Source organism: Vigna umbellata, chromosome 5 (assembly GCF_029865625.1).
Source record: "Vigna umbellata cultivar VRB3 chromosome 5, Vumbellata_1.0, whole genome shotgun sequence".
NCBI classification, from domain to species: Eukaryota; Viridiplantae; Streptophyta; class Magnoliopsida; order Fabales; family Fabaceae; genus Vigna; species Vigna umbellata.
Genome location: NC_142169.1, coordinates 70537341 through 70553849, shown reverse-complemented (window position 1 = coordinate 70553849; position 16509 = coordinate 70537341). Strand labels below are relative to the sequence as shown.

The 16509-nt window shown below is 34.3% G+C and overlaps 2 protein-coding genes across 6 annotated transcripts; one reads left to right on the top strand and one right to left on the bottom strand.

Annotated features, from left to right (window-relative positions):
* The first annotated feature begins 145 nt into the window (after nucleotides 1-145).
* Nucleotides 146-10087, top strand: LOC124841199 (chromosome-partitioning protein, putative (DUF639)). Of its 5 annotated transcripts, none has more exons than XM_088115948.1 (11): nucleotides 146-514; nucleotides 1512-1740; nucleotides 2804-2951; nucleotides 3928-4026; nucleotides 4470-4627; nucleotides 5080-5245; nucleotides 6637-6779; nucleotides 7079-7748; nucleotides 8509-8621; nucleotides 9133-9388; nucleotides 9630-10087. In XM_088115948.1, exons 1-11 carry the CDS (start codon nucleotides 340-342, stop codon nucleotides 9924-9926), a joined length of 2454 nt encoding a protein of 817 aa, XP_087972074.1. In that variant the 5' UTR covers nucleotides 146-339; the 3' UTR covers nucleotides 9927-10087. The 5 variants fall into 5 exon arrangements, with proteins under 5 accessions (XP_087972074.1, XP_047173381.2, XP_087972076.1 ...); XM_047317425.2 differs by having other exon boundaries at nucleotides 146-520; XM_088115950.1 differs by lacking the exon at nucleotides 1512-1740 and having other exon boundaries at nucleotides 502-520.
* A 201-nt stretch (nucleotides 10088-10288) lies between these two features.
* On the bottom strand, nucleotides 10289-12195 carry LOC124841155 (pathogenesis-related thaumatin-like protein 3.5). Its single transcript, XM_047317370.2, has 3 exons — nucleotides 11616-12195; nucleotides 10552-11206; nucleotides 10289-10435 (listed from the first exon to the last, which is right to left on the bottom strand). The coding sequence occupies exons 1-3, from the start codon at nucleotides 11719-11721 to the stop codon at nucleotides 10300-10302; spliced, it is 897 nt and encodes a 298-aa protein (XP_047173326.1). The 5' UTR covers nucleotides 11722-12195; the 3' UTR covers nucleotides 10289-10299.
* Nucleotides 12196-16509: the final 4314 nt, after the last annotated feature.

The following is a 16509-nucleotide window of genomic DNA, read 5'->3' as shown; positions in this document are numbered from 1 at the left end:
TCTAATCTTATTGGCTGTTCGGTTAGATCTTGGACGGATAGGATCATCTCTCAGTGTACATGTGACTTTGATCTGAAAATTTACATGTGATGAGTCAGTATAAAACACTAATTATTAATTTTTCAATAACACAATTAACAATTATATGTTTTTCTTTTCCTGAACAAGACAACAGACACGAGCAGAGCAATCAGAAGAACAGCAAAAGCATGAATGGATGATCTCTATCATTTTCTCTCTCTCAAGTCTCACCCTCTTCCATTTTAATCAGTTAATTCTCTGTTTATTGTTGCATGCTTCTCAAAGATTGAATCTTGAGTACAGAATTAAAGAAAATATATGATGGGGTCAAAGTTTCCGATGACCCAAATGGGGACATCACCTAGATACACGATTTCTACACATACAGGTTTTTTTACATACAAGTATTCAAGAAGAGTATTCTCAGAGCAAAAGTTTCCCTTCAAGTTTGTGCCACAGTCTTTGGGGGATAAATGGAAGCTAAATGACATAAGTACTGGTACTTTCTCTTCTGACTTCTTATTCTCAAAGTGCCATCACACCTTTTAAGTTTCTTGTTTAAGTTTGGTTTGATTAGATTGCATGTGTGGTTCTTATTTGTGTTTCAGCGATGTTCAATTCACATGCAATTATTTTTAAATTACTATTTCTTTACTAATAATTTTTCTCTCATTCATGGCCACACCCGACAGATGTATTCAGTTCTTTACTTACTTCATTCACAAATTGAATTTTCCTATCGATGCAACTTTGCTGCATATCCATTTGTATCATAATATGAATCTCAAACGACTTTCAATCTTACTGTACACGAAGTAATCGGTGAATCATACAGTTCAACAATTGTCTCTCTTTCCTTTTTCTTTTACCAAATTTCATGAAAGTTTAAATTGTTAAAATGAAAAAGGAATGAAACAACACTTTTGAACTGATCTTATTTGGTTATTCCACTACTTTATATGTCATTTTACTCATTCAATTTATGCACTCTAATTGGCTATTCGTTGTTGGTTTCCATTCTTTCAAAGTAGAGCCTTTACCAAGTTTACAAACTTAGATATAAGGTCTATTTCTAGTTCAAAATTATTTTACTGAGCAGTATGTATAAATTATGACTCAAAATAAATGTGATATATTTGATGTTATTTTTCATTGTCTTTGAATCTTATCATTCAGTTCAAATTATGACTGAAGATTCAAAAGCTAGTTTGACAATTCACATTTTGAATCTCCACTTGATAACCTTGTGCTGAGCTGTTTGCTTGTTGCATGTGATTACTTGGTATTTTAGCTTCTAGTATCTAAGTTCTCATCATAAATCAGCTTATTTTCCAATTCTCAATATTAAATGTTTTTCCTTTTTTTAAGTTTGTGAAACTAGGACGAGGTTAAAAGGATATACCATCTCTAAATTTATAGTGTATTTCTTTATGTGCCTCTCATTCTGGCCGTTTACTTGAATTATCAAACTTCCGATTTCCTTTTCAAAGGTTCTATTCAAGAAAGATTGAATGTATTGATGTCAAGGACCCAAAATTTTTTGAATGAAGTGACTTTTCCACGTGCAAAACCTGGTCAAAGTAAGAAGCCTGGTCCTGTAAATGATTTTGGATTACAATTCATGGAAGACATATTTAGGATAGAGCAGACAATTGACCGCAGAACGCCAAGTGGGGTTCTTTCTCTAGCCGCTGTAATTTGCATTGAACAATTCAGCAGGTGAATGCACTTAACTCATTATATTTTGGGTGAAATCTTTTATTTGGTCATTGGGTCAATGCATTCATCAAAAGGATTATACATTAACAAATTCTAGACTAAAGTATATAGCTGAAGTGCATGAATAAAAAAGGTTATACATTAGCAAATTCAAGATCAGAGTATATAACTGAAGTGCTCTATGAAATGTTTTACTTTTGCAATTGGAATTCATGGCAAAATTATTTATTCTAAAAATTACAGAAAAAAATAGTGCAATAAGAGAATACAATTCATAATGTATATTTTCTGCTCTTCCTTTTCTTTTGCCTTAAAATGATTAGATATTGGTTCTGATAATTTCAGTAGCTTCTTAAATTGTTTTCCTTAATCCAAAAATAAGAAATGTGGTTCTTGCTAGTTATGAGTGAGATATTCAAGAATGTAATTTTCAATTTGTCATTTTTACTAAATGGTAGCTAAACAGCTCTCCTATTAGGATGCATATTACTTTATTTTCTGGGTTATATAGAATGGCTTATTGGACAAACTCTGATCTATTATAGTTATGTATTACACAGTTATTTTCGTATTAATTTTGGATTAGATAGTTATTTGTTGTGCTGTCATAGTTCTAGTGATCTATTGGTAGCGTTGCAGACTTCTGAAAGGGACTTAAGATGTTAGACAGTTATTCCTTTCTGTTTGGGGAGAAGGGAAACCGTGTTTGTACTCAAATTTGTCTAAGAAACCAAATTATTTTTATCTTTATTCGGGATTCTGGATGTTTATTTCTCAACTTCAATGAAGTCTGAATTCCCAGGGGATTGTGGAGGAATGGACCCACAACATCAAGCACGCCCACCTCTGATCTTAACAGGGAGGGCTGTTGCCATGTGAGATTATGTGCTATTATCAATCAATTGGCATGTGTTTGCGTATTTTAATTTAGTTTGAATGGAAAATTGGATCCTATGAAGCACCATTAACAAGGGTCTTGTCTTTTTTGTGTTTCTTGCTTGCTTCATGTCTATCAAACTGATATAAAAATTATTATTTGACCTTTTAAAAATAAGATATGCAGGATGAATGGATTGACTGGGAAGAAAATGCAGAAAATATTTGGAGCTCTAGTGCCTGAATCTGTATATAATGATGCCCGTAATTTGGTTGAATATTGCTGCTTTAGATTTTTGTCTAGGGATGGTTCTGCTATTCATCCTTCCCTCCAGGTATAGAATATTGTTCTGTTTATGGTATGTTGGAAGCCATGTTCTGAAGTTCATTTTCTGTTTTTGTTTTATCAAAGCTCCTCATGGTTTTCATGAGACATGTTGGGAAAAGCCTTTTTTTCCCTTGTTCATTATATATGTTTTAAATTGATTTACTGAACACAATTTTCAAACAAACAAAATAATGTTTTATATTTAATGTATCTGCATATTTTTCTTTTCATCTGATCAACACCACTTCTGCTTCCCATGTTTTTACTGCCCTTCTGCTCTAGTCTTTTCCAGCTGTTCGAGGACCACTAAATCCTCGTTTCTTATTAGCACAAACAAGATGGTCAAGCATTTCATGAATGCCAGCTAGCCATTGAAGGTGGTCCAAGCTAATTGATTGTCTACCTCAAGAATACCAAGTCTCGTGTATGTTTGTGACATCTCCAGTTGCTTTTCACCTAAAACCTCCATGTGAATCCTCAATCTCACCAATAGTTGTTCATACCTGAGCCCTGACCTTGTTTAACGAGCTCTTCATCATGTGTATTGTTTGGAGTCACTGGTCTTCAATTTCACCAGCATCAACTCAGAACTTTCTCCCACCTATCTAGTGGTAAAGAATAGTGCAACCTCCCTCCAAAAGACGGAAGCTGTTAGGATGTAAAGAGTAGGAGAAGAGATTTCTCTCCTTCTTCATGTTCTTTTCATCCTATTCCATAAGAATCTTTCTATTATTTTTCTTTTTGGTTTCTAACGGATGCACACACATACCAAGAAATAATTTTATGAAAAATTGCTATAAAACAAATTGTTTTTTGGGAAATTTGAATGGTAAAAAAAACCAGCTAGAAGAAGCCTAAATTACTAGATTTCTTTGTTTTACTTTCTCCCATTTAATTATCAGATGCTGTAATGCCAAATAAACTTTATTCTTTTATTTCCAAAAGGGAAATGCAATGTTTATTGCTTTTGGATGTGTTTGTAGGACCCTGCATTCCAGAGGTTGATATTCATAACCATGGTTGCCTGGGACAATCCTTATACCGATAACCTTTCCAGCAATGCAGAGAAGACTTCTTTACAGGTTCAGTTCTTTCCTTTAGTTAATGTGATTCAGGCGCCCTACCAGCATTGAATCTGCTGGTGATTGCATATGGGAGATATGAGAAGAGTGATAGCTTTTTGTCAGGAATTCTCCCACTAATTGGCCTGCTGCATGGTACCACAATGTTTGAACTTCTAAGGGTGATGTTGATGACCAGCTAGAAAGTATTATACTTTTAAATATAAAGTATGTACCATGTTGCACAAGAAATATGTGTTCATCTTGTGAATGATAATCTAGGGAAAAGTTATTTCATCATTCTCATGAATTAAATCAATGATATCATAATAGAACATTGAAGCTGGGAGATATTTTGGTTCAAGGATTTCTAGCTATTTTCTTCATTACAATTGCATTATGTTATTTTTCTTTATGATTTTGAGAGATCACTTCATATATGTGATTTTTTGTGGGCTTAGCAGAATAAACTTGTCACTGAGGAGGCTTTTATTCGTATTGCTCCTGCAATCTCTGGTGTGGTTGACCATCCCACAGTGCACAATCTTTTCAAGGCTCTTGCTGGCAACCAAGAGGGCATTTCTGTGACCTCATGGCTGAATTACATTAATGAGTTTATCAAGTGAGTTGTTAGTCATCATTTTGTCAATGATGTGATAATCTTAGAAGACATCCAAGCAACATGTGTTTTTGACTTCCAAGTTGATGAAATATAAATGATGTGTAACGGTTTTCCAATTTACAAATCTCAAATTCTTCTAATGCACTAGGTATTCTCATTTTATCTAGATAATTAATGCATGAAAGAATGAAATTTCATTTTTTCATGATGAAGGAATTAAGATTTTTTGTGAAAAGATCCTCTTAATTGTCATAATTTCATAAAAATAAAATGATGAATGATTATTTGTTTCATCTTTTATTCACTTTTTTGAACTTTCTGTTTATAATGTCATTGCTTCAGACGACTCCTCTCTTATTTTCTCTTGAATTTTCTAATTTGCTACTCAGAACTTCTAAACATTCTCTTTATGACAACTTTTTTGTGCTAAAATTGTACTGATATTATTGTAGAGTGCGTCAAAAACAGATATCGCATCAGATTCCAGAGTTTCCTCAACTGTCTCAGGAGAGAATTTTATGCACTAGTTCCAACAGTAAGCGACCTGTTTTGAAATGGGAGAATAATATGGCCTGGCCTGGCAAACTTACTCTAACAGATAAAGCAATCTATTTTGAGGTATTTTATGATTCTATACTATGGTTATTATTATAGTAGTATTTTAATATGTTAAACAGTCAGTAGTATATGCTCTGTGATAATTGAACAGTTTTATACTTAGTTATATTCTGTAACAATCCCGTTAGATTTTCAGTTCTTAGGTGGTTTGATATTTATTACAGTCTGTTAAATGTTACGGAGCTATATATAGCTGATCTCTCATCTTTTTGTATCTTGTCTAAAACAAATTTACTCAAATTCAGATATTTTTTTTCTTTTCTCTGAACCTTAACACTAATGAAGTATACTATATCATAAGTTTTGGGACTTTACCTATAGCAATACAAAAGGATCTGCAGATTTCTCTGTGGAAAGCACAACTACTACCCTTTATATTCTGTATTTCTTCTTTATATTGTCTTTAGTATGTATAAACATGATTTATGGTTGTAATTTGATTAGAAATTATAATGTATTTGATTGCTTTGTTGTTTGTTGGTGTTACAACACCAAGATTGGATTTCTGGAACAGAATTAAACGCTTAAGCCTATAAAAACAAAAAAATACATTTGACTTGTTACAACTTTAGGCCCATAATTTCCAATCTCTATCAAATCACGTAATCTCTTTGTTGAGAGGATTAGTGTCAAAACAGGTCACGGAGGATTGTACCAAGAAGGGATATAATTAATTTCGTGTATATTGGGTACACAAGAGTATTCTTATTTATAATGAAGAGATATAATTATAAGGAACAAAATCAAAAACATCTAAGAGTAGGCAATATCAAATATTTCCCTTTCAAATCATATCATATCTCCATATTTAATTTGATCAAATCATATGTCTAGCACGCTTATTATGAGATCTCCTTGACTTATCACATCTTAGTTTTCCCCCTTTATGGAGAAATTGAAAATCTACCTGTGCAGAGTCAAAAGCATCAACTTCAAGCAGAATGAGTTTCTAATTGCCCATATGAAGAATTGAATATTTTAGGAACCAACACAAACAATTTTATTAGTTTTTAAGCCTAGACTTTACATAATAGTGACTACACGCTACAGTAGTAAAGGTTGCATTAAAGATCCCACAGTAACGTAGATATGATCAAATTATAGTATAAAAATGAGTGCAAAACTCACCTTATATGGCTCTTTTGTAGTTTAGTTGTTTTTTGTTAGTGATTGATCTTTGAGAAATTATTAAGGCAGTTAACCATTAGAAACTGTTCACTATAGATCATGCTAAAATAAGATTGACAGTGAATGAAAACTGAATGGTTTGTTTGCTTGCTAATGTGTGTGAAAGTTGAATCAATGATTGATTATTGATCAAAGAGTTTGTATAATAAAAAAAAGTAATCACCATCTTGTTTGATTGTTCTTTTCAAATCTATATGTTCCAGACAGTTAGCATACTGGGGGAGAAGAGAGCCATGAGATTGGATCTTACAACTAATGGTTTACAAGTAGAGAAGGCAAAGGTTGGGCCGTTAGGGTCTTCACTTTTTGACTCTGCTGTTTCTGTTTCCTCTGGCTCAGAGACAAAGTGAGTAAGCTTCTTCCAGCATTTTTTTTATTAGTTCTAATGAGTCTGGGTAAATAGAACTCAGCTTTATCAGAAAAATATGTCTTGGTAAAAAAGATGAAGTCCAACTAAACATTCTAAATACTCAGGTGATAAAAGTTATGGAGAATATCGTACTCTCCTTCAGCTTATCTCCATTTTCTCATAAATAAAATAACTCAAGTACCACAGTTTTGTCCTCCGCTTTCACCAGTGCTTTTCTGCTCGTTTTAAAATACTGTATTTTCTGTTTCTTTTATATTCTTACTTCGGTTGAATAGGTGGGTGCTGGAATTCATTGATTTAGGAGGTGAGATGAGGAGGGATGTTTGGCATGCACTTATAAATGAAGTCATCACTCTACACAGGTTTATACGTGAGTATGGACCTGATGAGTATGATGAGTCACTTTTTAATGTATATGGAGCTCGCAAAGGAAGTGATAGGGCAACAACCTCTGCTATTAATGGTATTGCTAGACTCCAAGCCCTTCAATATTTGCGGAAGTTGCTTGACAATCCCACCAAACTAGTTCAGTTCTCATATTTACAGAATGCACCACATGGTGACATTGTCCTCCAAACTTTAGCTGTTAATTACTGGGGAGGTCCACTAATTACAGGATTTGTAAATACCCGCAATCAGTCAGAAACTCGACCTTCTGATGAAATAGCTGATAGCCGCAACCATGTATTTGACATAGATGGAAGTATCTACTTGCAGAAGTGGATGAAATCTCCATCTTGGGGTTCAAGTACTTCCACTAACTTTTGGAAGAACACTTCAGTAAAAGGTTTAATATTGAGTAAGAATCTTGTTGTGGCTGATTTATCATTCACAGAAAGAGCAGCAAAAATAAGCAGACTAAAGTACCACGTTGTGGAGAAGACTCAAGCCACCATTGATGCTGCAACTCTACAAGGCATACCCAGCAACATTGATCTTTTCAAGGTTGGGATGCTTAACTTGCTCTCTTGTCTCCTTTGATGGTTTAAGTGTATAGTAACTACTTGATTATGATTATGCAACATTCAAATCAGTTATCTATACTCATTCAAAAGCAGTAAGTAGTGTTTGCATGCTTGATATTTCTCACAATTTCTTCTAGATATTGGTATAATTGTGCCATGAGACCATGACTATCAGTATTAGGATTTTAGAATATCTGAAATATGTATAAGCACGGGACAGTAATTTGTTATTCAAGTATTTAATTTCATCTCATCCCTCTATTTTTGCAATAAAAAGCCAGTATTGAAAAGTTTTCTTACAATCTTTTTCAAATTTCTTTTAATTTATGAAATTTCCAGAATCATTATAACAGAATTTTTATCCTTTAACGTGGCTGGGTGGATGGGTGGGGGTTGTGATCATCCCTGTATAGCAACACTCCCCTCCACCTGAGTAGAGATTTAAATTTGTCCTCATTTTAAAATTTCATGATTACCGTAGTGGTTGGTAAAGATATATTGCTTCTTTTCTTTTACTAGTATTCAATTGAATTTAATATATTGTATTGTATTGCTAATGCTATCTGTATTAACTCATTCTTATAACAAATATTTTAGTTTACTGCAGAAGCGTTCAATGTCAAAAGTCTTATTAGCAATGGTGCCTTAGGCCATCATATTTGATTGCTTATTTATGTTGTCTTCTTTGAATGGGATCCAAAAATCATAAGCTCTTAGATATTGATTTTGTTCCTGTGCAGGAGCTAATGTTTCCTTTCGCCATGATTGTGAAAAACTTTGAAAAGCTTAGGCATTGGGAGGAGCCACACTTGACTATTGCATTTCTTGGACTCACCTATACAATAATTTATAGGTAGATCTTCACCTCATTTTTATTCTGCTATTGATGGTTGCTGTTTTCCCAGTCATCAGTCAGCATGATGATAATTTGATATCTAGCTTCTCTTTTACTTTTATTAATGAAAGATAATTATTTACTTAAATGTTATTTCTGTAAGACTTACATTCTTCATGCACCTAACTGTAATAACAGTTTAGACCAGCACAAAATGTGAGGACCATAAAACTGTAATGTACTTTCCGAGATTTGGTGGACAATGAATTTCATGGTGGAAAACATTGCTTTAAGAATTTGGTTTTTAACCAAGCCAAATGACATCGTGTGATCAATGTAACCAACCTCACTTGGATAAAATTTATTGTTGTTGGTGGTTAACAGAGCAATAAGTCTTCATGGATCCCTCCAACCAAGTTGATGTTTTGGATAGTGTATTTGCAGCACAAGCTAATTGATGTTCTTGTTAATAGTTTCTGGGCACCTTTTTCTTACATGTTTGAGCTGATGTTTTAATTTGCCTTTCCAGAAATCTGGTGTCGTATGTGTTTCCCATGATGCTGATGATTTTGGCAGTTGGCATGCTCACAATCAGGGCCCTTAAAGAGCAAGGCCGCCTAGGACGATCTTTTGGTGAAGTCACAATACGTGATCAGCCCCCATCCAATACTATACAAAAGATTATTGCTGTAAAAGATGCCATGCGTGATGTTGAGGATTTTATGCAGCAAGTGAATGTCTCTCTCCTCAAAATACGTTCCATTTTACTGTCTGGCCATCCACAGGTATATTATTAAGAGTAATGAGAAATCTAGTTGTGATTTGCATTCCCACGTCTTCTTTAGTTGAAGCTCAAACTAGTTTTTGGTATGCTATTTGATATTATTATTTTGTTCTTATTCCTGTTCCGGGGCTATTTAATATGATCTGATACATCAGATTTTGGGAGGATTCTTTTTATTTTATTGATTTGCCATGATTTTGAACTCTGCTCCTGTGGATGTTTAATATGGCCTTCTTTTTCAGATAACTACTGAGATTGCAATGGTACTGATATCTTCTGCAACCATACTCCTCATTGTCCCGTTCAAGTACATCTTTTCCTTTCTTGTCTTGGATATGTTCACAAGGGAGCTTGAGTTTCGGAGAGAAATGGCTCGGAAGTTCATCAAATTTTTGAGAGAACGGTGGCATGCAGTGCCTGCTGCCCCCGTGTCAATTTTACCATTCCAAAATGAAGAAGCCAGATCAGAAATTTACTTGAAAGAAATAGAGGACCAATCAAAATCACAAGGAAATCAGGGCAGTGGAAAGTCCAGGTAGCTAGTGCCTCCATTTTCAGTGTTATCAACAGATAATGTAAATAAGTAAATTTTGTTTCAATTTTTTTTGTAAAGAAAAGTAGAAAGGTCTTGCACTAGCTTTTTCTCCCTTTGGATTTGTTATACGGAACGCTTGAGTTGGTTAGTTTTCAGTTTTATTTTTTTCCTCGTGTTGAACAATGTTGGTTCCCATTGAAGAAAATGCATGATTAATTACAACAGATAAAACTATATGCCTGGATTTGTAGAGGCTTTTAGGCATCCGAGTAAATTTCGGTAACACTCAGAAATACAGAAGTCAATGATACGACAAAAAGCAAAAAAAATCATTCAAGTGTAACATTGAGAAAACATTCAATTTACATGCACAATTGCTACCACGTGATCCATGAAGTCTGCATGAATACCAATGGGAGAATCAGGGCCAACCATGTCCGAGGTTTGACTTTATAAGTATTAGATTCATTGCATGCAACTGTCTTGCCATGATAGGAACACAATGTTTGGTTCCTGTATTAAAAATGAATATTAGCAAGAATTATGGTAGTCAAGAAGACGAGGGTATAGAATTAATCTGATTTGTATATAATGAATGCATGAAAATATTATGTCTAGAATAAACTTACCTCAAGCCGCAGAATGTAATAACGAAGTCTGCTCCCGAGCATGTTATTATGCTGGGGTCATCATGGGCAAAACTATATGCTGCAGGACAAACCTGTTTAAACATGGTTGAATAATTTGAAGACAAACATGTAGCAGGGTTTCCATAAGTGCCTCTGCAGCAATACTCGTCAGTGTTAAAGACATCACAGGCACTGCGGCAAGCAATAACTTTGTCACCTTGCTTTGAAGCTAGCTGGGGTGGACAATTCTTCCTCAAATCTCCATCACAGCCAGCAATGCTACAGTTCCCAGTGCCATTAACAGCTTTTACTGTCACGGGCAAGTTGAAGCCATCTACAAGGCTAACATCATAGAAATCAGGTTCACCAAGGGTAAAGTCAGCAATTGTGGCAGGTGGGGTTCCTGGACCTGTACAGTTAATGTTGGTACCACAAGCACCTGTTTCACAATTGCCATTGCCATTCTTGTCAAAGTTGCAGCCTGTTCTAGCCCATATTCTTCCACTCCATCCAACAGCAGCTGTGTGCACTTTTGATTGGCCAGGATTTAATGCATCTCCACTGAAGTTATCACTTCCTGTTATGGCAGGCCATATTGTCTCCTTGCAGTAATTTACTATACTTAAAGTCTTACTGCTTCCACAGGTTTCAGGTGCTGCCACCCAACAGATCAAATTTCTAAGATTGTAAAAAATAACCCTTCTTGGAAACCCTCCTTGTTGCTTTAACAAATAAACATTTTTCTCTAAGCATAAACAAATCATCAGTCTGAGTTGCACACCCAATAATGGCAAAGTTTTTTTATTCTGGTGAAAACTCTGTTATGAGATTGGACCACTACCACCTATTGTAGCTACTGGGTTTTTCTCCTGATTTATAGACATTCGAATGTTGTGAAGTCGTTTTCAAACAAATATTAAATGAAACAAGGAATTATCAAATTAAAGTTTAAATTTTTTTTAGTTATATATGAACCTAAACAGGAAGATTAATAGTTAACAAGTATGCTTTATTTGCTTCACACAGGTTGACCAAAGATGGAGATTACAAAAGTAAGAAGTTACCAGATGAAATAACAGCAAAGATGAAAAGAAGTGCACTGTGATGATTAGCCATATATCCACTGATACAGTTGATTACATTACATTGTCTCCAATCGTCAACGTGCATGGAATGAGAGATTGTGAGCTATTTATGAGTATGCTCAATGAAAGGAGTTGAAGAATACGTGAAGAAGAGAGTGAATCTATCAGTACTGACAGCTCTAAAAGCTTTCCTTCCTTGCTCAAGGCCAAAATTTCAGAGGATACCTTGCTCACCATTGTCATACTCATTATGTCCTTCTATTCAATAAATTTGTTATGCACTTTTTCACTTTTCCAACTTCTTTATGTTGTCTTGTTTTTAGGACTTCATCCTTGTGGCCTTGAACTGTGATAAGGATTGAACAATGCATATGCATATATATCATTTCAGTGATTCTACTTAGAATGCAGTTTTGATATGTAAATCATAACTGTCCAAATCCATGTCTAGAATCCAATTTAAAGTGGTGACTGACTTGAAGGAATTTAGTGTTATTTTTTTGCTGTGCAAGTCATTCTTACATTTAGTAATTTTGTAATGATTTTCTTAAATAGGTAATTAAGGATATATTGACTGTTAAATTTTATTAATAATGTCACAATAGGTTTGTATTTTGTTTATGATAGTTTATGAAATCTGACATTAGGTTTGAAGAGTGAAGATTTGAACTTTTTATATTGTATCATCATGAAATTTAATTTTTTTATTTGAGGTTAAGTTAAAACTTTATGTGATCGTGTGAAACAAGAGAACTGCTAGCTACTGAGTCCATATTTTTAAAAAGGTTGTAACTTTTTTTTTGCCTGTTCTTATATCAAATCCACAGGTTAATTAGTATTTTGCTGCCTAATTATAAATTAAAAAGGACAACAATATATCCATATAAAATTTTATAATATATTATTATTGGTTAAAAATCTAAAGTTTAATATTCAATAAAAAGATACATTATACATAATATGATGTATTATACAAGAATGCCATTAAGCAAACAATTCTACTTCTGTTCCTCACATTCAAATATGTATAATAAAATCAAGTAAAACTGTATAAAAGTAGAAAAAGTTTGAAATCGACACATTAATTAAAGCACCACAAAATAATAATTAAACACTTAAACATTTCTACTACTTCAAGATAATAGTTAAAAGAAGGTTTAAACCCTCCCTTGGTCCTCAAGTTTATATGAAAATCTCAGTTGGGTCCTCAAGTTTTTTTCTGTCTCAATTGGGTCATATTTTTTGTAAAAGTAAGCACATTTTGCCATAACCGTTAAATGGTGTGAGACGGCGTTAAATTTTTGTGAGCTAGATTTTTTCATTTACTGACGTGGCATTGTGCATTAAAATTGAAAGGCCACGTGGTGATATTTTGACCAGAACCAGATCTTCTCCTCCCTCCCCCTCTGCTTCCTTCCATCGGCGCCACCCACCATCTACAACACAATCACAGACCACTGGAAAACACGGACCATGTAGCTAGTTGGCATTCCTAGATTCTTGTAGGAAAAGATATCCCTCTCTGACATATGAGGTTCGTGTGCTTGAGAAGGAACTTGAGATCCGGAATGAGGAGAGGGAGTTTAGTCGTCGGACAGCTGAGGCTTCTCATAAGCAGCAATTAGAGAGTACCAAAAAAATTGCCTTTTACAAAGGAGACATGCATGGACACAAAGGAGAGGACGATGGTGGATTCACAAGAATTAGCAACACCATTATATTCAAACCCTCGATTTTAAGCAGAAAACATGGATTCAAATCTTGTAAGATGTTGGAAATCGGTTTGATGATGGAGCATTTGTTGACCCATTTGCTGAACTGGCAAGACTGAAACAAGAAGGGTCTTTAATTGAATATTTGGAGAATTTTGATAACCTTTTGGCTCAGGGTGATGGTGATGATTGATTTCTGAGGAGACAGCTTCAAGTATTTTCTTTTTCTTTCAGGCTTGAGTGCAGAGTTAGAGATATTTGTTTGTGTCCATAGACCCAGGACAATTCAAGAAGCTGTGAGGTCAACAAGTTTACAAGAGGTCCTCCAAGAAATCACAAAGAAACTCAATGAGAATCAAGTGACCAACTCTGAGGTGCAATACCGATTCACGTTCATGGTCTAGGGCAAGTCAAAATAGCACAACTCCACCTATAACTACACTGCAGTAAGATCCCACAGCTGCATCAAAACAGTCAGCCTCTATTGCTATTTCAAATCTACATCGGCAAAGTTCAATTTCAAGGAAAGAGATTAGTGAACAAATTTATAAAGGATTATGTAGATTCTGTGACAAAAATGGGATAAGAATCATAGATTTAAGAGTGAGGTTTGGGGAAAATTAAATGACATTTTCTTTGCACAAGAGGGAAGTGATGAAGCTGTAAACTCAAATTCAGAAAAAGACAAGACAACGATATGGTGGAACAAAGTCTGAAATTGGTCAATGATTCCCAAGTTCACATTTCTTTACATGCTTTACAAGGTGTATGGGTGGAAACACTTTACAATTGATAGGATTAATCAAGAAACAAAAGGTTGTATTTTGATGGATACAGCAAGTACACACAGTTTGATCAGTGAAGAATGCAACTGTTACGATCAAAAACAACTTTCATAACAGATTTTCCAGTTATAGTAGCATTTGATAAACAACTTAGGATACAAGAAAGTGTCCTCAAGTGACATGGAAGTTCAACAATCATGTGTTCAAGGCTGCTTTTCTCGTCTTGCCATGCCAAGTAGCTATCTCGAAGTAATTCTTGGCATGATATGATTTAAGGCACTTGGTGAAATTTCTTGGAGTTGTGCTCAATTAACTATGACTTTTCAGCATCAGGGAGACAGTTACATCACAAGGGGCTCAACATCACAATGACAATTTACTAGTTTCAGGAAATTTGAAGACAACACACGGTCAACCAATGCTGCTTGCTATACAAACACAACAGTTTCAACTGGATATCTTATTACAACAATTTCAGACTGTACTTCAAGAACCTACTCAATTACCTGCAAAAAGAAGGTATGATCATAAGATTATTCCAAAAAGTAATATACCTGTTTGGTTAAAGCCATACAAATACCCAAATACTCAAAACCCTGAGATTGAGAGGCGAGTTAAAGCTTTATTGTTCACGGGATTTTTGTAATGGGAGTCTCAGGAGAAGTGTCAACTGAAGATTCAACCAGTAAACTGTTGGTGCTCAATTTGCTCCTCCTTATTTCAAATGAATCCCGTCCCAACATTTCAACTTCATTTTTCATTTTTGCCAGGGCAGCAGGACCTGGTAACCGTTTCCGGACCAGAAGGCGCAGCCTCTGACATTCTAATTCTAACTTGGCAATTTTTTTGGTACTCTCTAATTGCTGCTTATGAGAAGCCTCAGCTGTCCGACGACTAAACTCCCTCTCCTCATTCCGGATCTCAAGTTCCTTCTCAAGCACACGAACCTCATATGTCAGAGAGGGATATCTTTTCCTACAAGAATCTAGGAATGCCAACTAGCTACATGGTCCGTGTTTTCCAGTGGTCTGTGATTGTGTTGTAGATGGTGGGTGGCGCCGATGGAAGGAAGCAGAGGGGGAGGGAGGAGAAGATCTGGTTCTGGTCAAAATATCACCACGTGGCCTTTCAATTTTAATGCACAATGCCACGTCAGTAAATGAAAAAATCTAGCTCACAAAAATTTAACGCCGTCTCACACCATTTAACGGTTATGGCAAAATGTGCTCACTTTTACAAAAAATATGACCCAATTGAGAAACAAAAAAACTTGAGGACCCAACTGAGATTTTCATATAAACTTGAGGACCAAGGAAGGGTTTAAACCTTAAAAGAACAAATAACATAAAATACAATTAAAGGAGTTGTCTATATACAATATACTCCCTCCAAAATATATATCACTTAACTCCTTCAAAGAATAATGCTGAACACCAAATTCCAACATGTAAACAAATTTCTCCCAAATACATAGAAACCAAGCACTACACTATTTCAGATATGATCCGTTAAGTCTCATGCAAATTATGGATGTTTTGGTTTTTCACACCATATAACATCCTTAAACAACACATGTCTTTTCCAGTCATTCGATGCTTCCACCACCACTACTTTATATATCCATATTGATGTTCTTAGGAAGGTAGATACGAGTCTAAATCTCATTTTTAAGTAGACCACCACCACTTTATATCCATATTGATGTTCTTAGGAAAGTAGATACGAGTCTAACTCTCATTTTTAAGTAGAGACAATTTAATAAATTCATAAATTTATTGATGTTTTTGTGTAGGTTAGATTCATGTTTAATTTATGTTTCTTTGATAAATTTGATTCATCAGTGTGGTATCATAGTTTAGTATTCCTCTATACCACAAACCTATTGCCTTAAAAGTTTTTAAGTTAAATGTGATATTAATTTTTTATATGGATTGAACTTATGTCTAAAATTGAACAGAATTAACATAATTAAAATTTTTGTATTATGATTGTAATTTTTTTCTCATTATATATATTAAAAATGAAATATAATTGAAATACAATTAGCAAAACATATAAGTTTTAAATTTTAATAGAAAAAATGCGTGTTGTGTATTCATATCGATTACTATTTTATTATTTTTTTTAACTAATATATAAAAAAGTTTAGTCGTCAATGTTACAACATAGAAAGCCCTTGGAAAAGGGTTTAATTATTCTATTATTTTAAGTTCTTTTACAAATTTTCTATAAAATGATTGTTTGTCTTGGATAACATTAATGACTATTATTACTGGTTGGTGTCATTCTGGACCCTAGCTAAGGCGAATTTAATTATAAGATTGAACATATATAGATAGAGAATCAAATTAATTGAATGTAGACAGGTAAACAGTA

Coding starts and splice junctions, on each gene's coding strand:
- LOC124841155 (XM_047317370.2), bottom strand. CDS start 11,721: ATGCACGTTGACGATTGGAGACAATGTAATGTAATCAACTGTATCAGT. Junction 11,207..11,615: donor CTTTGCTGTTATTTCATCTG/GTAACTTCTTAC, acceptor GTTGGGTGGCAG/CACCTGAAACCTGTGGAAGC. Junction 10,436..10,551: donor ATTACATTCTGCGGCTTGAG/GTAAGTTTATTC, acceptor TTTTTAATACAG/GAACCAAACATTGTGTTCCT.
- LOC124841199 (XM_047317425.2), top strand. CDS start 340: ATGATGGGGTCAAAGTTTCCGATGACCCAAATGGGGACATCACCTAGA. Junction 521..1,511: donor GCTAAATGACATAAGTACTG/GTACTTTCTCTT, acceptor TCCTTTTCAAAG/GTTCTATTCAAGAAAGATTG. Junction 6,780..7,078: donor TCCTCTGGCTCAGAGACAAA/GTGAGTAAGCTT, acceptor TCGGTTGAATAG/GTGGGTGCTGGAATTCATTG.